The 22,618-nt window shown below is 44.9% G+C and overlaps 1 protein-coding gene across 12 annotated transcripts in view; it reads left to right on the top strand.

Annotated features, from left to right (window-relative positions):
• The window catches only part of LRRC27 (leucine rich repeat containing 27), an 801,922-nt gene that overhangs the window by 684,805 nt on the left and 94,499 nt on the right, over positions 1 to 22,618 (top strand). For all 12 annotated transcript variants that reach the window (XM_078643471.1, XM_078643467.1, XM_078643476.1 and 9 more), the window contains one exon: positions 17,935 to 18,080. In XM_078643471.1, the coding sequence (XP_078499597.1) occupies positions 17,935 to 18,080 (146 nt within the window). The remainder of the gene's footprint in view (positions 1 to 17,934; positions 18,081 to 22,618) is intronic.

Below are 22,618 nucleotides of genomic sequence, written 5' to 3'. Positions count from 1 at the left end.
GTATCACTGATGAAAGGCAAGCCAGTTTCTTCATGCACTGATGTGTTCGGGGTTCCCTGTGGGACTCACAAGAGTTGTTTTAAAAATTTGTTTTCAACAACTTGTAAACACTCATGATTGCTGTATCCCCAGAGTTCACTCCCATAGGTAGCTATCGTCAGACTTTTAGAGCGGTAGACCTTTAGCGTGGCTGCCACCGGTCTGTTGCCCATTCTAGCTGCAAAATCAAAAAGAGCAGCATTGGCCCTAGCTACTTCTCCCCTTTTTCTGTTCATAAGTGCAACCCAGTTCAACTGTTGGTCTAAAAGTACCCCCAGGTAAGAAAAAGAGGTGCATGTAGGCACCCTAATTCCATTTACCCTGAATGGGTGCTGTTTTCTGGCTGCCTTCCCCACCTGCAGCACATAGGATTTAGTGTTGTTTATATGTAAATCTCGTGTTAACATGAATCCATAGAAGGCGTCCAATAATGTTTGTAGTCCTTTAGGGTTGCGGGCTAGGAGGACACCGTCGTCGGCATACAGTAGGATTGGCAGGCCCCGACGTCCCACATACGGGAAGTCTGCCCACGTCTTAAGCAAATGATCTTCTAAGTCGTTAATATATAAGTTAAAAAGAAAGGGGGCCAGGATGCACCCTTGCCTGGCCCCCCCGTCTGGTGCTAAAACTACGCGTGACCTTGAGATCCTTGGTATATCTGACGTTAGCCTTTGTCTCACTATGTAAATCCATTAGGACGTTCACCAGATGTTGCTCTATCCCCATGGCCTTCATGGATTGCCACAACTTTCCCCGGTTGACACAGTCAAAAGCCGAGGAAAGGTCCATGAAGGCCATGTAGACAGTTCCTGGTCGTGCAATGGAATATTTACCCAGGATTAGGTAGAGGTTGAGGCATTGGGCCATGGTAGAATAACCTGCGCGGAACCCATTCTGTATATCGGAGATGATCTGATTCTCCTCTGCCCAAATGGATATCCTCTTCAGGATAACGCCCCCTAGAACTTTTACTATGGAGTCTATCAGGGAGATAGGCCTGTAATTTAATGTGCAATTCCGGTCTCCCTTTTTAAATACTGGGTCTATTGTTGAAAGACCCCATGAAGCTGGACAAGCTTTTTCTGCTGCAGCGTTTCCCCCAGCTGTGAGAATTGGGGCCCAAAAAGTTGGGTCTGATTTATAAAGGTCAGGAGGAATGCCGTCTGGGCCCGGGGCCTTTTTGTTAGAAAGGTTACTTATTCCTCCCATTAATTCACCTACTGAGAATACCATCGTGTCCCGCCCTAACCTCTCGTGTGAGGGTGCTGGTTGTACATTTTTATCCTCATAGATGGTAACAAAGTGGTTCACCCATTCATCCTCCGTAATGTTTGACCCCCACTTCAGTAGCCCCTGTCGGTACTAGAGGTGATTGATTAATTGTGCACCAGAATCTAGAGCTATTAGATAGGGTCAAGGGATTTAAGAGTTCCTCCCATAACGCATTCTTCAGCTCATTCTTCCTTTTTGTCAGCACCTTTTTATAAATTAGTCGGAGTGAGCTGATCAGGACTTTATCTCGGGGAAGTATTTTGAGGGCCTCTTTCAGGTCTCTTGCTGCTTTAGAACAGTTGTTGCAGAACCACTTAGGTCCACCAGAGGTGGTTTTACCCCCCGTACCTCCAACATCTTTCCTACATTCCGGGCAATATTCTCAAAGGCTGTAAGGACTCCTTCGCTCTCGGGGTTAGAGCTAAGACAAGTTAAAAATTCCTTTTCGCAATTCTTTTTTAATTTTTCGTTCGGTATCACCTTATTCCATTTAATGCGTCGCCCGCCATTAATGGGTTGCAGCACGTTATCCCTTGTTATATTAGCCTTTTTAGTTTTTTTCATGAGGTTCCCTCCTAACAAGACACAGACTAGGTTGTGATCACTACGAGCACTGGGGACTATTTGAAAACCCAATAAGAGTGTCATAAGGTTTCTATTGACTGGGATAAAATTAATGAAGGTTCCATTTCTTCCTCCTTTGAAGGTGGGTTCTTTTTGTTTTGTCATTGGTGGGGCGATGTTCATAGAGAACAGAAGGTCTTGCTCGTCTACTATGCGGTTCAAGACATTACCCTGGATTGTGTGTTCAAAGTGAAGTCCCGATGACAGGGGACAGCCCATGTCCGCTAAGGTATGTAGCATGGGGTCACCACATAGATGGACATTAAAGTCCCCGGCAAGCATCAAGTTCCTTCTTGCAGGTCCCCGACATTGGATGATAAAGTTATGCAATTCTGTTATCCTGCAGCCCTCACCCTGATTGTTTGCGTTGTAAAAATTAATTACACACATACTGTTCTCTTCTTTCCCCAACATGATTGCCTGGAAGTTTTTATTGCCTGAGGGAAAAACCCTAACACAACATCTTAGTGTCAGAGAAAAAAAGATGACTAAGCCGCCCGTAGCCCGCCCACTTCTGGCGCTTGTTGCCGGAACACAAAAAGATTTGTAACCCTCAAGTGCAATGTTACTATCGGTTGCCCATGTCTCCTGAAGACAGATGATAAATAATGCTTTACAGTCTGCACCCATGATGGATCTGAGGCCTTATCTGCGAACCCCGCTATGTTCCAAGAGATGATGTTGTATTCTGAATTGCCATCTATGGCCACCCCAGTTCTCGCACTAAATGTGCCAGTCCGTTTTATTCCGATGTTGTGCTCCCCACAGTCTCCGACCGTTATTGGTAAACCCGTTAAGCCAGCACTATCCGTTGTGGCAGCAGTGGTTGGTGCCGTACTGCCCCTGAGTAGTACTGGGCAGTCAGGCTGAAGACCAAAACCGTGGGAGGAGGTGGGGTTAGCAACAGGACCATTCAGTCAGTCACAGTCATTTAGACCTGAAAGAATGTTGAATCTGTTTGTGACCTCCATATGTGAGATGGTTTCCGGTCCCCCCCTCGTTTGTCCCCTGAACGACTTAACGGGTATAGTATTCCACCCATCCACTCCTTTTCTGTGTGTGTAAAAGTGCATCCTGTTCCTGTTGTTGATATCACAATCATTCACTGGCCTATAAAAGAACCCCAGGGGTAGAATTTCTATGCCTTGTCCCCTCGGTGCGGTACATATCTCTGCTTCCTTCAGAATCTTTTCTACAGGTATCGTGCTGTTAAAATTTACTACTATGCAGTCACCTTCTCTGCGTTTCCTGGTACACCCCAGCCAAGCTACTCGACGTGCCATAATTATATTATGCCCTATGTTTTGTCCACTATCTGTGTTATTTGCTTGCCAGTGGGTAACTTTATTTTTAATCTGAGAGAAGTCCTCCCTCCCCCCCATGGGCAATGGTGGGACATTCCCCAATACTATTACAAGTGGAGTACTCTGAGGGGGCAGGTGCAGGATGGAACGGTTACCCGGGCCTTGGACCATGCTGCTAGACTGTATAGGCCCGTTGTTCTGTCTGACCGATTTAGGTCCCTCTTCTGGGGGAGATTTGGAGGCTCTCAGTACGCTACAGCAGCCTCCTGGCTTTTTGGGGCTACCCTTACTATCCGCTCGACTTTTATCCCTCGTATCTAGGTTTTCACTAAGTGGTGCTGTGGAGGGTTGGTTTGTGATGAGTGTGGTTGAGTTATTAATACCATTCTCTGTGCTGGAGTGTAGTTCGTATCCTAACAACCTCTTGCTACCTACTAACTCTTGAAGCAAGTGATTGTTGTCTGTGGTAGTTTGCTGTAGCTTTTCTAGATTTGCACTAACCACTTTAAGTCTCTCTATGAGGGGGAGTGTAAGCGACCTTACTAGCTGCTCTACTTTTCCAATCAGGTTGACTTCTCCCTGAGCGGTCAATGATGGTCTTTTGGGCAAAGGGTGATGCCTGATGTTAGGCGGAGCTAGAACGCTATTGTGCTGGGCAGGAGCTTGAGTTTGACTATGGATTCCAGGTGGATTAATCTTTTTAGCCGCTAGCTTGGGAATTTTCGCCCGTTTAGCTCTTGGGCCCCCCCCACACCGTTTTCTTTTCCCTGGGTGTTTACTACAGATGGGAGTTATCTTTACCGTAGGGCAAACTTTGATCTCTACAGGAAGTGTGTTACCCTGCTTTTTATCATCGTTACAGGTTATGCTATCCTGTGTGCTGTTCCCCAATGTGATAATACTTTGCTCTTCCGAAACAGTACTATTTTCTGGTAACCCTAGATCTATGAGGCGTTGGCTGACTCGCCTCTCGGGGGTTACACTACTCATAATACTGCCCAAAGATGATCTTTTGGTGTTAAGGAACTCAGTTGATAGCCTTTCCTCAGTGATTGCTATTTCTCGTTCCAGGACAGCTACTGCCTTGGTAAAGAAACCGTCTAGTGTGCCAGTAGTCGTTCCCCCGCTAGAGTTGGACAATAGTGAGCCCCCATTTTCTTTACGATGAGGCATGATTTACCCTAAGGGGGTTTATATGCTTAGTTAAGTCAGTAATAACAATGTCCAACAATGAGTGGGTAGATAGTCCGTTTGTTACAATACCGTATAACAATCACCTGATCGATGCAAGGTCCTTGGGTTTAGGGGGGTGGCCTGGCCCGGCCTCCTCTGGCCCCTGACGGCCACAGACGGCCCGCCCTCTGCCCGGGCTCAGCCCGGCGCTGCCCGCGCGCGTCCCGCGAGGCGGAAGATGGGACGCCTTTTTCTAGCGCCTCCGGGCGCGTTTGGGGGCGTGACCAAGATGAGTGCTCCTGGGTGAGGTAGTGTTCTGAGCTAGGTTCCCCCCACTCTGCGGCTGCGCCTGATGGCCTGCAGCGCCTGTGGCAGGAAGGAAAGGCAACTGGTCTGAGTGGCGGCAAACAGGGTTCCCAGCAAGAGAAAGCGGTGAAACAAGAGACCCAGGGCGTCCGGCGTCTGCAAGGTAAGCTCCGTCTCCGTTTTAAACAACATCACATATTACTTTTCACCTGCTCTTCTTTCATATTCATATTTACAGCTACAAATATTACACTTCCATTCCATATATGTGCAATGACACCAAGAAACAGGTCTATGTACATCATTCCCAATACATATTTTATATTCGCCTACTAGGCAGTGCATATTGTTAGCTACAATTGGCATAGAGCCCATCCATTGTTTACCATTGATTGGCTTCATTGTCACTCTGATTTAGTGGGGTGTGTGTGTGTGCGCCCCCCCCCCCGCATGGACGGGGCCAATCCCTCGCCCGCTAAACATCTATTGGTAACTCTTACATACTCTAGAGATGCTCTTTTAAGCCTTAGGCCATCACATTGCCTAAGGAACTCACCCTTGTGTTGTTATCAGGCTCCAACCACTTGCTCAGACTGCAACCTCTCCCTCTTATCTCTTCCCTCTCAAATCAACACAGCCACATGTAACTTTCCGCAGCGTCAGTTAATGTCTAAACAGTTAGACCCCCCCTCAAGAATTTACTTTTGTCAGTTTAAACTGTAGGTCATTACCCAAACACAAGAGAGACATCTTTAACCTACTCACTTCCTCCCAACCAGCTGCTCTATTTCTTACAGAGACTTGGCTAAATGACAGCTCCGGCCCCGACATAGCATCTGCCCTCCCCGATAACTATACCTATATAGGTAAAAATCGAGTGAAAAAAGAGGGTGGTGGGATAGCTATAGTCTTTAACAGAACATATTCTTGCAAATGGGAGGATCTGGATATGCCAAACGGTGAAGCTGGCTTGTTTAAACTCTTGATATCTCCTAACTTCACCCTCTCTGGAGTTCTCATTCACCACCCACCTGGCCCAGCCTGTTCCTGGGCCACCGCTTTCCCTGAGCACGTAGCACCTTTACTCCTGAATGCCAGCAACTTCTTGATCGTTGGGGATTTGAACATACATTTGAATGATACATCCTGCTCCATTAGCACCAATCTTATGCAGGATTTAGCGGCATTGAACATCATTCTTCACAACTCTGGCCCTACTCACAAGGCCGGGAACCTACTGGACCCTATATTCTCCAACTTAGACACGATAATATGTAGGCCGCCCTTACCCATCTCATGGTCAGACCACTACAGGGTAGATTTTTCCGTTATTATTGATCGATTTTCTAAAAACCCAGTATTGCCCACTGAACTAAAAATATCCAGAAACTGGAAAAATGTTGACTTTAATACATTTAACTCCTGCCTCAAGGACACCAGGCCCCTCACAAATGTCACCAGTATCAAGGAGGAGTCTGTCATTCATGATTGGCTAACTTCTGCTGCTAATACGTGTCTACCTCAGCGTAAGCACAAGTACAATCTGCACCACCCACCTGCCCCATGGTTCACAGACTCGTTGAAAAAGGAGAAAACCATCTGCAAAAACCTTGAGCGCAAGTGGCGTATACATTACGACGCAGATTCCAAGCAGATCTATAAAACTGCCTTAGCCAAATATCACTCACTCTGCTATACAGCCAAAGCCGAATATGTCAACCAAACTATACTCAAGGCACAAAATCGCCCAAAAGCGCTTTTTAAGGTTGTACAGGAACTTTCGGGCGCATCATGTCAGCCCAAAGCTCCATGCCTTGATAAAACACAATGCAACTCCTTGGCAGATTTCTTTGTTTCCAAAATTGACACTATTTACACTGACTTTGGAGGCCCGACCCCCCTCCACCCTTCCTTTGATTCTCCGGATCCTGCAATTTCCTCTGCATCTGAGTCACCAGAGGACATACACCCCTCACAGCAGGTCTGTACCTGGGACCCCCTTACCAGCATTGCACTTCTTGACATTATTGGTAATATCAAATCTGGCTCCCCACTGGATCCTTTTCCCCCACAAATTCTACAAGCCTTGGACATTTCCTCTTTTAACCTCATCCTGGAGTTACTCAATACCTCTCTCAGTGAAGCCAAAGTGCCCTCTGCATGGAAACATGCGATGATAGTGCCCCTATTAAAAAAGGCGAATGCTGACCTCAATAACCCATCCAACTTTCGCCCCATTTCACTCCTTCCGATCTTCTCAAAGATTTTGGAGAAACACGATATTTTGATTAGCAAGATGGCCGCCAGTGTGGTGTAGTGGACAGTCGCACCTATTCCCTCTCCCGACCAGGACAATATGGTTGATGCCCTGAGGAGTTCCTGGTACTCGTACTGGATATGAGACTGCTCTGGTGGCTAAATAGGGCGGTGAGCAGCGAACATAAGTGCACAGAAAGGAATCTCAGAGAAAGCGTCTTGTCAACGGCCAGAACAGTGTTTAAAACTACACGAAGGTACTGGGAAGTAATCATCAGCGTGATGTCCCAGAAAGGAAAGAGAGAGAAGATCGATAAAGACAAAGACAAGGGGAAAGCAGCGCCTATGGCCGGTATTACAAACAAGCTACAGGGAACAGGCACGATCCCTAAAACACCCTGCCCCGGCAAACGCGGGACGCCTGCACCAGCCTTAATATCAACTTTGGCTCAGAAAACCCTGCAACGCAAAGCTGACAAAGAGAAGAAACTTGGAATGAAAACTACGGCTACGAGGGATGAGACACAATACACAGCTGCTGGGCTAAACAAAGATGCATTCGAGCAAAGAAACAGGATGACGGCGGTAAAAGAGGGCAAAGAAGCGACCCTCAGGCAGCCTACCTTGCCGGAATCCTTCTGTGCAAAACCAGCTGTGAACGCAGCAGTGGCGAAGCCGCCGGAGGAGCAACTACCCGGTAGTGAGAACGCCAGCAGAGAAACGAGGGAGCCGGGCGCCGTCCTCGTGGACGCCAGCGGCTCAGTAATCAAGCAACCAGTGAGCCCAGACGCGGGCGGCGCAGCTTCAGTGAACGTCCTCGTGGATGATAGCAGAGAAGTGAGAGAGCCGGGCGCCATCCTCGTGGATGCCAGCGGAGAAGCGAGGGAGCCGGGTGCCATCCTTGCGAACGCTGGCGGAGATGCGAGGGAGACGGGTGCCGTCCTCATGGACGCCTGCGGTTCGGTAACCAAGCAACGAGTGAACACAGACGCGGGCGGTGCGACTTCAGCGGGCGCAGCATCAGAGCTGGAAGAAAGTGTTGGCAGCTCGAACAAACAGGAGGGCCAGGTGCCGGCGCCGGTAGCAGAGACAGAGGGGGTAAGAAACGTGAACAATGAAAGGATGCTAGACGCACTGTTGCAAGTGGAAGAAGAATGGTCTAATAAGTTGGGACAGAGTAACTGTGCAATGTGGGGCAGTCTGGCAAGTATCGAATCCTAGAGAGAGAGAGAGAGAGAGAGAGAGATATAGATATATATAAATTCTTTTCTGTGAATGAAGGATCAGACACTACTTCGAGCGACGAGGCAGGTAAACCTATAGGCAAATCCACAACAGAAACTAGTTCAGACACTGAAGAGATTGGGGGGAGAAACACAAAAAAAAAAAAGGAGACAGACTGTAAGGCGTGGAGGCTCCCCAGATAAAATGAATAAAAACCTGCTATGGGACTACTCAGTAACTGCAAGCACCTATCAAGAAACCTCAATAGGGGGAAGCGGGGCAGCAGGAGGTGGGGATCCTGAAACCTCACAAAATGTCACAATGGATATGCTGTTTAGTACTCTTAAACAAATGCAGGCTGAGGCAAGAGCAGAGAGCAGAAGAGCCAGACATGACACTAAGAAAATCCAAACCTCGATTAGGAAAATGAACAAAAAATACGAGGAAGTGGAAGAAAGAGTGGGACTTGTGGAGGAACGGACTAGCAGAGTCGAGGATGAGATTACAGATTGGCAAGCATTTAAAATGGAACAGATTAAAGTGGCAGAGGACTTACAGTGGAAAATTGAAGATTTTGAGAACCGGCAAAGACGGAGTAACGTGAGACTTCTTGGACTGGAGGAAGGGGTGGAGGGGCAGGATCCCAGAGATTTTGTCATTAAATTGCTGAAAGAGGCCTTCCCTGTAGTACCATGGCAATGGGAATTAGAAGTACAACGAGCGCATAGGTTCCCACTGTTTAACAAAAAGAGGAAAGATGATAGACAGGATAACATGCCTAGGGCTATGCTGGTTTTCTGTGGCAACTATTTGGCAAGGCAAGAAATAATGGAAAAAGCCAGACCAGATGCCAAAAAAACAGCACAAGGAGTAACCTTCTTTGCTCGCCCCAATTTTTGTCACGTAACGGTAGAGAGACGGTGGCGACTTAGGCAGATGATAACACCTTTCCAGCAGCAAGGGGCAGAGGCCTACTTAATGTTTCCTGCAAAATTGAAGACCATCGTAGGTGGTCATGTTAAGATGTTTTTCTCGGAGGTAAAGGCCAGCGAATACTTAACAGAGTTGACAGAGAAAAACAAGGGAAGAGGAAAAAGATAAAGATATAATTGGCAGGGCCAGGATAGGGTAGCAACACAGGGTGATGGGCGAGGAAGGAAAGACAATGAAATTGGGAGGGAGAGGGAAGCGACTTTACACCACACAGCAGTCACATATAGGTCATGTGTGACCTATTTGCCTGTGGAAGGGGTGGGGGAAGGGGGGGTGGGAGTCCTGCGGGTGGGGTGCGGGGAGGGAGGGTGGGTAAAGGGGAGGTTGAAAGATGGAGAATAAGAGCACAAATAGCGGAAAAAGGGAGAAAAGAACATACTAGAGAGAAAGATGTATCAGTAAGCGATCTGATGGCTAGAGCTAAAAGAGTATGTCATTGGAGACGGGAAATATTTGAGAAATATAAATGGCTTTAAGGATGATTTCCATGAATGTATGCGGGTTGAACAATGCTGACAAAAGACAAAAAGTTGCTGCTATGCTGAGATCGCTTAGATTAGAGATAATATGTCTGCAGGAGACACACATTGCAGGAAAAGAAAAATTTTTGTTGGAACAAATGGGGTTTGACATTCTTGCCTATACAAGGCAAGAAACAAAGACAAGAGGGGTGGCAATATTAGCCAAAAAAGGGGCCGTAAAACTTAGAAGGAAAAAAGAAGATCAAGAGGGAAGATGGGTAATTGCGGAGGTGGATGTACAGGGGGGATGTTATACAATAGCGTCAGTTTATGCCTCAAATGATGATGAACCAGACATCTTTGAAATGCTAGACGGAGAACTCGCATTATGGACTGAACCTATAGTATGCTGTGGAGATTTTAACATTAATGGACTAAATGGGATGAGCTTGTTGAACAGGGGAGGGTACAATGGAAGAAAGAAAAAAACGTGCAAGGCCATACACTATATGGCGCAGCATAATGCACTAGTAGACGTTTGGGCGGAAAAAAATCCAATAGGGACAGGGAGTACATTTTATTCAGCCCCACATAAGATGGTAGCCAGATTAGACTATTTCTTTATATCTAGATCAATTATAAACAACTCTAAACTAGTAAAACTGCCCAGAGTGGTATCGGACCACAATCCATTAGTGTTGAATATACCGATGCTCAATAGGAATGCGAGTAAAAACAGTACATGGACATTTGAGAGAGGATTATTGAGGGAGCCAGGTTATATAAGACATATGCAGGAATGGATACCCCAATATTGGGAAGATAATAGGAATACAGCTACAACTAATATGACCTGGGACGCATTTAAAGCCGGAATCAGGGGAGAAACATTAAGTTATACACTACAAAGAACTAAGAAAGAGAGGATCAAGACAGAGAACAGGATGAGGGAACTGGAGGTCCTAGAAGAAAGACTAATTACAGCGATTCACAGGCGAGACCCACTAGAGGAAATACTCTTAGAAATAGAAATAAATAAAGCAGAGGCAGGGACAAGCTTGGCACAGAAGGCGGCAGGGAATTACCTAGCAAAGAAGGAAAAGTGCTATAAGTTCAATGAGAGGGTTGGACACTTACTAGCAATACGCACCCGACAAAATTTATCAGCAGGGGATATAAAAGAAATTAAAGATAGGCTAGGTAATGTGGTTAGTACACCAGAGGAGATACAGGAGGTTTTTAGAAGCTATTACGGCAACCTATATGATTCAAGCATAGGAAATGTGGATGGAAAAATTACAGACTATTTGGGGGGAATACAGCATGATATATTAGACACTGCAGCTAAGGAAGAATTAGATCTCCCACTAACATTACAGGAGGTAAGGGAGGCCGTGAGAAACTTACCGGCGGGGAAAGCTACAGGACCAGATCAGATCCCGGCAGAATTTTATAAAAAAATTTGGGATCAACTGGGGGGAGACATGTTAGAGACTCTTAGACAGGCACAGGCTGGTAGATCGATACCACGGTCATGGGCAGGCGCAGATATAATAGTGATCCTGAAAAAAGACAAGCCACCACTAGAGCCAGGGTCTTATAGACCAATCACGCTCTTAAATGCAGACACAAAAATCTTTTCAAAATCACTAGCCCAAAGACTTAGTAAAATTATTGAAGGGCTAGTTAGTACTTCTCAGCATGGTTTCATCCCTGGAAAAGGTACGACCCAACATACTAGACAGATGATAACCATTTTAGATTAACCCTGGGCGAAGAACTACGCTCCGTTCGCGGAGCTTGCGGAGTTTTGGCAACTCCGCGTTCTACGGAGAACGCGAAGCTGTCGATTACTCCGCGATCCGGTGCGTAGCGTAGTTCTCGCGCGCTGAATAACATTATCGCGTGCGCGGGGGGTAAGTTCGCGCGATATTTGACGCGATCACGCACTTTGGCAGTGCGAACGAGAATAAGGGAACGCAAGCGGGCGGGACAAACCTCTTGAGTAACTTAGCGCGCTAGCTATCTCGAGCATGCAGGCAGCGCCCCGAACACGCGCACCGCGCTCCCGAAGACGAAAAACAACGCGCGAACGGGTCTAGCAAGCTACTACGCATGTCCGCGGAGCTACGCGAAGGTCGCGGAGTGCAACTGCGTCTTCGCGTAGCTCCGCGGAGTGCGGCTCCGCGAACTACGCCCAGGGTTATTTTAGATGCAGTTGAGGTATCGCGAGATCCTGTCGCAGCCATATTTCTCGACGCTGAAAAGGCCTTCGACAGGGTCTCGTGGGACTACTTATGGAGGGTTATGAAATGGTTCGGGATAGGCGAGGGCTACATTAAGGCAATTCAGGCTCTCTATGAAACTCCAATAGCAAGGATAAGAATAAATAGAAGTTATACAAAGGAAGTTCAGATCAAACGAGGGACCAGGCAGGGCTGCCCAGCTTCGCCGCTACTGTTTGCTTTATATCTAGATCCCCTGCTAAGAAAACTAGATTCTAATAGGAATATCCACCCGGTGATACTGCACGGGAGGGAGTACAAACTATTCGCTTATGCAGATGACGTGGCCATTATAACACCAAAACCAGGGAGAGCGCTAGTTGAAATAGAGCAGGAGGCCTTGAAATTCGGAATGATTGCAGGATATTCAATTAATAAAGGTAAAACCCAGATTGTTCAAAATAAATATACAATACACCAAGATAATAGAATTGTTCCCAAAGCCACATATTTAGGGATAAAGGTGACCACTGACTTAGATAAGCTAGTAGAACTTAATATCAATCCATTACTAGATAAGGTAAAAAGAAACACCGAAAGGATTCACAACCTACACCTGACGTTAATGGGGAGGATAAATGTTATTAAGATGATTACCTTCCCAAAATTCTTATACCTTTTCAGAACGATTCCATTGTTCTTTGAACAATCATGGTTCAGGAAACTGGAATTAATACTTAATAGGTTAATTTGGGCCCAAGGGAAGACCAGAAGAGCGTATCGATACATGGTACTCCCAAGGGAGAAGGGAGGATGGGGAGCCCCGGATTTTAGACTTTATTATTGGGCAGCAACCTTGCAGTATACACAAGGGTTATTAGGTGGAGGGGGAAATGAGGAACAGGATACAAATGTATATAGAGCACTAGTTGGGGAGGAAGCTGAGAATGGTTTGTTGAAAACAGTGGATTATAACTATTTTAAACATACCAAGTTTAAGACTTTACAAGCAGCATATAAAGTCTGGAGAGTGGTGGCAAAAAAGCTGGGTATCGGTCGATACAACTATTACACACGACTATATAATAATCATTCATTACCAGGGGAGATATTCAGGGATACAATTATGAAGGAATGGGATAATAAGGGGATTAAAAAGATAGGAGATCTAATGGACATGGAGGGGACAATTAGACAATTCCAGGACTTACAGATGTAATATGACATAAGAGGAAACAATTTTTTTAAATACTTACAGCTAAGAAGCTATCTAGCAGATAAAAGAGGAGGATCAATAGGGTTTGAACATAGCAGGATTATGGAATATATAGAGAAGACGAATCGATGCACAATCAGACAGCTTTATGCAGAATTGTATACATTAAAAACCGATGATACAGATAAGTTTGCCACCAAATGGGTGGAAAAGGTGGGTGCCTCCATGGAGGATCTACAGACATCCTTGAAGCTAGGCCACACAGTTTTATGCTCCGCGACATTACAATCGCAACACTACAAAACAATATACTCCCTATATCACACGCCAGCCAGAATTGCACAGTGGGGTGGGGCCAATGGAATCACATGCCCACGTTGCGACTCATTAGAGGCGGATATCGTCCACATGTTCGCCCAATGTCCACAATTACATACACTAAAAGGGGCAATTGAGAATTTTTGGGTAAACTCGTTGGGAATCAAAAGAAAATTGACAGATGATATAATAATCCTAGGAGTCGCGGGAGAAACAGAGGATCATTACATAGAATTTTTGTTTATGGTAACGGCGGTGTATCGAATTGGAATTGCAAGAGCATGGCTTGACAAGGCCCCCCCTACTTTTGAACTCTGGATAGCAAGGCTGATCTCTACCTACAATCTGGAGAAAGCTATTTATGAAAGAAAGGGCAGGAGGGCGAGAGCATTGGGTGAAAGAATCTGGCAACCTCTAGCTCGCTGGAAGAATAGTAAGAATTAAAGAAGGATACTCAAGGCGGGAGTGAGTAGAAATGAGTAGGAAGCTAGAAAGTAATGTTAATGATATGATTACACCAATTTGGATAGTGGTATGTAGATAATACTAAAGCATATATGAATATGATTATTTGTATTATTTTTGGTTGTTTTATTGTTTTTTGTTTTTTTCTCTCTTCCTTTTGTATACTGAATGTTTTATGTGCTATACTGGAGAACACTGTAAAAATGGGATAACATTTTAATAAAAATATTTTTAAAAAAAATAAAATTTTGGAGAAACACATCAACATACAGCTTACTCATCATGTGGAATCTAGCAACTTTCTTCACCACTCCCAGTCCGGTTTTAGGTCTGGCTTCTCGACTGAATCAACTCTGTTGGGGGTTTCTGAGACCATTCGATGCCGAGTGGACAAAGAGGAAACCGTGGCACTTATACTGCTAGACTTAAGTGCCGCGTTTGACACGGTTTCCCATCCCATCCTTTTGAAAGCTCTAAAGTCATCTGGCATCAATGGCTCAGCCCTCAACTGGCTTGCGAGCTTTCTCTCAGACTGTACTTTTCAAGTATTTTCTTTTCATCGGCTTCTCAAATTCATAAATCTGCTTATGGCGTCCCTCAAGGCTCCATACTGAGCCCCTTACTTTTTAACTTATATGTTAGACCACTGGCCACCATTGCGGAGCAAGCTGGGCTCTCCATTTACTCATATGCCGATGACACTCAGATCATCTACTCTTTCTACGGGGCATCACTCCTCTCCATCATCCCTCTGCTTAGGACTCAGCAACATCGCCACATGGATGCATGAAAACAAATTAAAATTGAACGGGGGAAAACAGAGCTTCTTCTGTTTGGCCACAATACTACTTCATGGTGTCCCCACCACTGGCCGGCGCAATGGGACCACTCCCCGTCCCTTCTAGAACAGCACGAAATCTTGCCATCATTTTTGACGATCAGCTGTCCTTGAAGCAACACGTGATCAAAACTTCCTCTACATGCATCACTATCATCAAGTGGTTTAGAAAGATTATCTGGATGCTCCCTCAGGAGACTCAGAAAACCGTGGTACAGGCCTTAATTACTTCCAGACTGGACTACGGCAACGTTCTCTTCCTGGGGGCATGCAAGGAAGTGACCGGTAAATTACAGACAGTCCAGAATATGGCGGTCCGGCTGCTCTGCAAACTTCCCAACAAATTTCCCACTTCCACTTCTCTACGAAATCTGCATTGGCTCCGTATAGAAAGCCGCTCCAAATTTAAGGCCCTCTGCTTTATGTACAGAATCAATGCTGGCAGGGCTCCACTCTATCTGAGATCATTAGTTCACCAGTACCGCCCGCCCCGCACCCTTCGTTCATCCAACCAACAAAGATTCCAGGTCCCTAGGATCAAAAGAGTCAGAATGGGTGGCCCCTCCTTCTCCTGCTTGGCCCCTTCCTTATGGAACTCCCTTCCTCTTGCCCTGCGAACTGAACCCTGCTACCTTAAGTTTCGCAGGGAGGTTAAAACTTGCTTATTTAACCAATAATCTGCTCTCTTTTTGAGTCTCTTGGCTGGTACACTCCCTCATTAGGTCCCTAGCGCCGGGAAACATCCGGGTAGCTGTGCGCTCTATAAATTTAAATATAATAATAATAATAATAATAATAATAATATACTTGTGTCCTTACACTGCTTGCGATTTCATGCATTACTGTTTTCTTTTTGCTTAAACACTCCACAAAAGTGTATGTGTTTTCAGTTGTCTCCCTAGTGCGCATCTCTTCTCTTCACCTCTCCACACAGTTCTGTCTCGCTCATGTGACTCTTTCCTTCACTTCTCCATGATATATTTGTCCTTGTGTGCTCCAGCTCCAGCCTTCTTGCCTGTGTGCTTCTTCCCGCTCCCAGCTCCATGTTGTTTTCCAACACTGACATGAATCCAACTTTACCCTCCCTTTACATAATGTTGGATTTGGGCAAATGCTATCTTTTCAAGCACTAGACCTAGATAAGGGAGATGAAATGAAAATTTTAGGGATCACCCTATTAAGAGGTGGTTTGTCCAAGAGTGGTTTTATTCCCGCTCACTTCCACTCCTTGGGATATGGCCCTTCATAAGGAGAAGTTACAGACAGTAGTTCATGTATAAGAAAGGGTCCTAAGGATTTCATGAATCATGCTGGACGAATGTCAGAAGAGGAGTGCATAGGACAGCTGTAGCCAATTACCACCTGGAGTTCAGCTTCTTTGTTAAAATGTGAAGTGTTGAATGCTTCATGGGGAATGATTGTGCTTAATACATCACGACATTCACAGGAAGAGGAATAGATTTCTATAAGATGTGTGTGGATTTTGCAGGTTTTTACATTAAAGGAGGTAATCAAATCTTCACATAGACTGGTTGGAGAGTACAGATTGACTTATCTGCTGAGTTCTTAGTTCAGCTATCATTACATGCAAGTCTTTCCAGTGTATTAAAAATAATCTCCGTTTGGCAGCACTCAAAATAGGACGAGCACTCACCAATGACCCATTTGCTGGCACATAGCAGGTACTGAGTGCCATACTTGTTTGCAGCATAACTTTTAAAGAAAGATCAGTACTATCTTAACTGTTCATCATGCAGCATGTTACTGCAAAGGTCATCTCCCCCTGGTGCTCCAGGAACCATTTTATGAAAAATAGTCTCCAGGTGGCAGCACTCAAAACAGGACTGGCACTCGCTACTAGCCTTTAGCTGTGGATTTCAAGTGAACCGTTCTCTCGCCTCAGTTATTGTAACTCACTCATTACAGGTTTACGTATAACTCATCTAACTTCTGTAGCCTGATTCATCTCTGGTTGTGAAAAAATTGCCCATCTAACCCCTGTTCTTTTAACGCTCACTTGGCTTCTGACTGAAGGTAGAACTTCTGTATGAGACATTCTGAATTACTCCCAAAGCAGTGCAACCTGTGACTCTCACCTGACAAGCCTATTTTATTTACACAAAAGTATGAAGTTAGCAGTAGAACATTACCCAATAAGTGCAAATGCATCGTTACAATTTAAATGTGCCTGCCAATTGGAATGGAATTTGCTTTCCCTTCTCAGACATGTATTTGGGATATCCTGAACCTATTTCCATCTGCACTGAGTGAAGTTAAACCCTTTCTTGGTGGGAAACTGTATCCCCCAAGATCACCCAAACTAAAGGGAAGAGCAGGAAGAAGTAGAGGAATAGGGCTGTACTCTGTGCAGCCAGGACATAGCCTCCATCTTGCAGACTCTATTCGTACCTTATGGCAAATGTTTTCAAATATGTATGGATGTAGCTAACCTTCGCATGAACGTAATGCTGTGAGCCCTTCTCAAAATTCATATTCACCAATGTTTGCGAAGGCACATTCTAGTAATAGCTGCAAATTTGCAAACATTGCGTATAATAAAAACATATATTTACATGAAGGGACCCCTCACGGCTCAAGCCTGTGAACTACAATTTACACAGGGAGGCGATTATGCAACACTCCTAGGAGCACTTGGGCACTAAAAGATACTACAATCAGAAAGACTAGCCAGAGTTTTTTTAGGAGTGTATGGGACTACAAATAGTGAATTGACCCATCCCTCTCAGGGTCAAACCAAAAGTGGGGACCCTAAGAAATCCCAGATCTTCCGATTGATGGGTTCTTCAGGGTTAGAAACACCAAAAATGCTGCCTAAATGAAGTTTAAGGTAGCCACTAGGGACAAAGCAAACATGGGGGAATGGGACAGCCCCTGATCTAGTTCTGGATTTTCATCCCTACATCAAACTGAGATTTAAAGGCTGTGGTGAAACTGGAGAGAAAATAATAATACAATAACTGCACAGTGATTAGTTTATTACTCTAGAGTAATAATTTGTGGTGAGATGACATCTAGAGATGAAATAGAATTTAATATTTTCTGTGATTTTGAGAATGGCATTTATACATGAAAATGGATGATGTGTAAAGAAAAATTCGAATGTCAACTTGTGTAGCAAAATAAGAATTCTGCATTGAGCATTGCTTCAACTATTAATGTGTTTTGCAATAGTCATTAAAACTGTAATTATGTTTCCTAGGTTCCGATAAGTGCACCGTATGCAACCGATCACGAACGAAGTCACGCCAAAGATTCTTTGGAGCATAAAAAGGTGCCTGGTTCTAAACAGCAAGAGAGAATCCGGAGGGTATCCTTAAAATCCTTGCAAGAATATGAACGAGCAAGGTTTGTAATACTCAACTACTGTACCACAATCAAAGAAAAAGTACACCACTCTCTACTTGAATGGACATTGTAAGACACTGGATTATAGTTTGGGGTGGGTGACTAATCGCATTCCTTGTCAGCATGAACCCTTAAAGTCACTAAATTAATCTCAGCTCAGCCTTGTGGTAGCTATGCCACGTAGCAGGCAGGCTTAACTTAGGGCAATGTGTAAAGTATTTATGTGGTACCAAAACAGTAATAAAGTTAAAATGCAAACAATAAATCCCCAAAAGAATAAAAAAAAATAGAGTTAAGTTCAATAAACAAAATGAAACCAATGTGACAAAAATCTAATAAGGGAACCATTGCTATGATATTTAAAACATTAAGTAAAAATAGTACCAAGAAGCGCCAAGTGCCAATGATAGTCTTTAGTCGTGGTAGACAGGAACCTAGGCATAATTTGACACTGAACGCAAAGGAGCGCTTTTTTGAGACACAAAGCAAGTTTGTCCTGGACAAAGATTTTACTTTTTAACTTAAGGCCTGATTAAGATCTTGGCAGACAGGATACTCTGTCACAACGGCGCCAGTAAAGTGTTTCATGGAAGTGGTTTTGCTTCCTGTGGCAGACCGTGATTGCAGTGGTTGCCTCCTCTGGGTGACTTGTTTTCTTCTGACAGCCAGGGCTGCAGGTGAAGTGACAGCTTCCCTCGGGTAGTCAAGAATTTCAGTGGTTGTTAGCTCTCAGTGACGCTGTGAAGGCTCCAGTAGGTGTTTCATCCGAGTGACCGTCTCTGACAGTTTCCCCAGAAAGCCGAGCGCTGCAGAGGGTGTCCCCAGGCCGTCCCCTGGCAGGCAAGGGTTCAAGTGGTTGTCTTTGGAGAGATGTAGTTTCTCACACAGAGTACTCAAGATCTAGAGGTCACGGTATGAGGCTGGAAGGAGAAGCCTGGAATAATTAATGCTATAAAATATATTTGATTGCAGTGCAATAATATGGATCAGCTTCACAGCATGAAGATGAAGCAATACACAGGGCGCCTGTAACAAGCACACACTGCAACGGAACTAAGGAGACAGGATAGAGCAGGAGACCCCTTTGGGTCTTTCTTTCAAGAATAGCAGGGAAAGCCTGGACGGACATGTCTCCTCTTGCGGCCGTCAGAAACCCATCCCTGGCTGCTACTAAGTCAGCTACATTATTTTCTTGCAGATAACAATGGTGGCTGCCAGTGAGGGGGTTCTTTAACATATTTTCCAGAGCTCTGCTGCAAACAAACACATTTAGTGGTTGCATCCAACCAGATAAAACTGAAACATTCTTGTGGAGCAAGCTCATTGGGTTTAGAGCCTGCTGCTGAGATGTACATGCAATGTATAACCGTATCCTATGCTAAAAACGGAAGAAAAGGCGACATTCAGACTGCACTGAAAGTGATCGGTTTCGCGATCGTTATTGTGGAAAAAAAAACAACAAAAAACATGCCCACGAGTGGTGCGCGCGCCACTGCAAAGCATATGTTTTCAATTATCGCGCCTGTGTCAGGGCACGATAATTGAAAACATATGGGCTTTGGTGCGCGTAACAGACACCAATAGGCCATGGGCGGAGCTACGCGACCGCCTATGGCCTATTGCTTTTTCTGTTAAAAAACAACACGCAAGCAAAGCCTAATCAAAATGCACCATATGAAATGAACACGCACGAGCGTGTGGAATTTCCAGGTCCATTTTGAAAACTCGGACAAAAGGACTCTCGCCTGCGTGAACACTGCTGCGCGAGATCTAAAAAGCCTGCTATGTTAGGAGGCTGACTGACTGAGGGTCGGAAGGTGAGAGAACAAAGGTAAGACCTTGCCCAGGTGTCAGCTACCATTTGCCTGGAACAGAGGAGGCCTCTTTGACGTGTGTCCCAAGTGGTATATGTAAAACCTCAGCAGACCGTCAAGCAGGTTTTGGCATTAAAGCAGTATTTGACACTGTAACTTCAAAGAGGATGTTCACATCTCCACCCTGCATATTCTGTTAGGTTCAGAGGGGTCATCTCTGCCCATTCAGATGCATTTTACAACCATACATACCTATTAAAATGCTAATTACTGGCTAGCATAAGTGGGAGAACAAATGCAAATGGGTCTCCAGAGGCTTTATGCAGGGAAAAGGTAACTTTCTAGATGTACCTTTTCCGTTATATTTATCAAAGCTCCAACTTCAATGCTGAATTGGATTTTTAACAACTATTAAAATGGTTGTTAAATTATTTGTCTACCTTCTTTTCTAACCAAAATGAGCATTATCAAATGTAATAATGTAACCTAGTCTTTTCGAATGCAACATCCACCCTTGCTACAGTGAAAACCGCTTTTGGGGTTCGTACTGTGTGTGCAAAATGCTACTCTACCTGGTTCATTTCTCATTGTGTCTTCTATTAACCTTGAATTTTGACTTGGGAACAAACTAAGTGCTTGAGTCGGTCAAGTTGCTACTTGTTACTTTCGACCAAATGTTACAGTGAAGGCCACTGAATAAATATTCTTGTCATATGGTTTTAAAAGTAGTCTCACTTTGTGATGTCACTGGTAAAGCTGCCATCTCTGACATCTTAAGGAAGCATTCTACAAGATATATATCTGCTTTCACAATACCCTACCAGCTAGCTCTTTCTTTCTGTCCACTAATGGGAGCTGCCACCACCAAGTGCTCACACCAGAAATGTTTTTTTATGTAGTGTCAATTTGTCTACTCATGCATCCCCAAATACGCATGTACAGAAAACCTTTACTATCTTCTTGCCCCCCACAGATGTCCTCGCTTTTATCCCTGATTACCTCTTGACAGTATGGCTGGAAACATGCAATGTACTTCCATGTTTGTACATTCTGCCACCATTGATCTTTCCCTGTGTTCCTTTTTCTGATCTTACATTTTCTTCTGTTTTTATTTGCTGCTCAGTCTTGCATGGCCACCACTGGGATATCAAGAAATCTATTCTTTGTGTTCACCAACTTTGTGACAGCTGTTTCTCATAATGCTTATGTAAGTCTTCAAGTAATTTCTTGCCCTATTTTTATAAATACCTTCGCTGAAGTTTTTGATGATTTATCTACAGTAAATATGAAACATGGATTGGGAGATACTGAACTTTCTGAAATGCTGTATAGTAAAAAATTAGGTAAGCAGGACCAGCAAAGTCTGAAAGAGTTTATTAACCATAGAAAAAAATAGTATCTCAGTATCTCACATTCTGTTGACCATGGGGTCACCCTACACACCATAATGAAGTGAACTCAATAAGTAAAGGCAATGCACAAATGTTTAGAAATCTTCATAGAGGCTTCCAATAAAGATCACATGACCTCGCAAAGAGAAGGAGCATCCAGGTACTAAAGTCTAAGCGATACAAAAGGGGATGATGGACGGAGCGTTTGAGCAAATCAAACACTCACACCAGTCAACTGATCTGGCTTTATTCCATCACCATTCTTTAGCCCACTCAGCCACCCCATTTCAGACATGGCTATATGCAAATCAGTCTGACCCTGTGCCTCATGGGAACAGTCCAGCCCGAACTGCCAAGCCATGTCTTCCATGGACCGGAAACAAGCATCCTGGGACCGGTTTCGGATTCATAATCCTCATCAGCCAGGCTATCTTGAATCCAGTGGCCAAGTGAGCAAGGGACTCATGTCTGAGCATACCCTGCCACACTTAGGGCGAACAAAGCGATACAAAAGGGGATGATGGACGGAGCGTTTGAGCAAATCAAACACTCACCCCCAGTCAACTGATCTGGGTTTAATCCATCACCATTCTTTAGCCCACTCAGCCACCCCATTTCAGACATGGCTATATGCAAATCAGTCTGACCCTGTGCCTCATGGGAACAGTCCAGCCCGAACTGCCAAGCCATGTCTTCCATGGACCGGAAACAAGCATCCTGGGACCGGTTTCGGATTCATAATCCTCATCAGCCAGGCTATCTTGAATCCAGTGGCCAAGTGAGCAAGGGACTCACGTCTGAGCATACCCTGCCACACTTAGGGTGAACAAAGCGATACAAAAGGGGATGATGGACGGAGCGTTTGAGCAAATCAAACACTCACCCCCAGTCAACTGATCTGGGTTTAATCCATCACCATTCTTTAGCCCACTCAGCCACCCCATTTCAGACATGGCTATATGCAAATCAGTCTGACCCTGTGCCTCATGGGAACAGTCCAGCCCGAACTGCCAAGCCATGTCTTCCATGGACCGGAAACAAGCATCCTGGGACCGGTTTCGGATTCATAATCCTCATCAGCCAGGCTATCTTGAATCCAGTGGCCAAGTGAGCAAGGGACTCACGTCTGAGCATACCCTGCCATACTTAGGGCGAACAAAGCGATACAAAAGGGGATGATGGACGGAGCGTTTGAGCAAATCAAACACTCACCCCCAGTCAACTGATCTGGGTTTAATCCATCACCATTCTTTAGCCCACTCAGCCACCCCATTTCAGACATGGCTATATGCAAATCAGTCTGACCCTGTGCCTCATGGGAACAGTCCAGCCC

Source organism: Lissotriton helveticus, chromosome 5_1, assembly GCF_964261635.1.
Source record: "Lissotriton helveticus chromosome 5_1, aLisHel1.1, whole genome shotgun sequence".
Taxonomy (NCBI): domain Eukaryota; kingdom Metazoa; phylum Chordata; class Amphibia; order Caudata; family Salamandridae; genus Lissotriton; species Lissotriton helveticus.
Note: the sequence above shows the minus strand (reverse complement) of the source record. Positions and strands in the feature narration are given on the sequence as shown.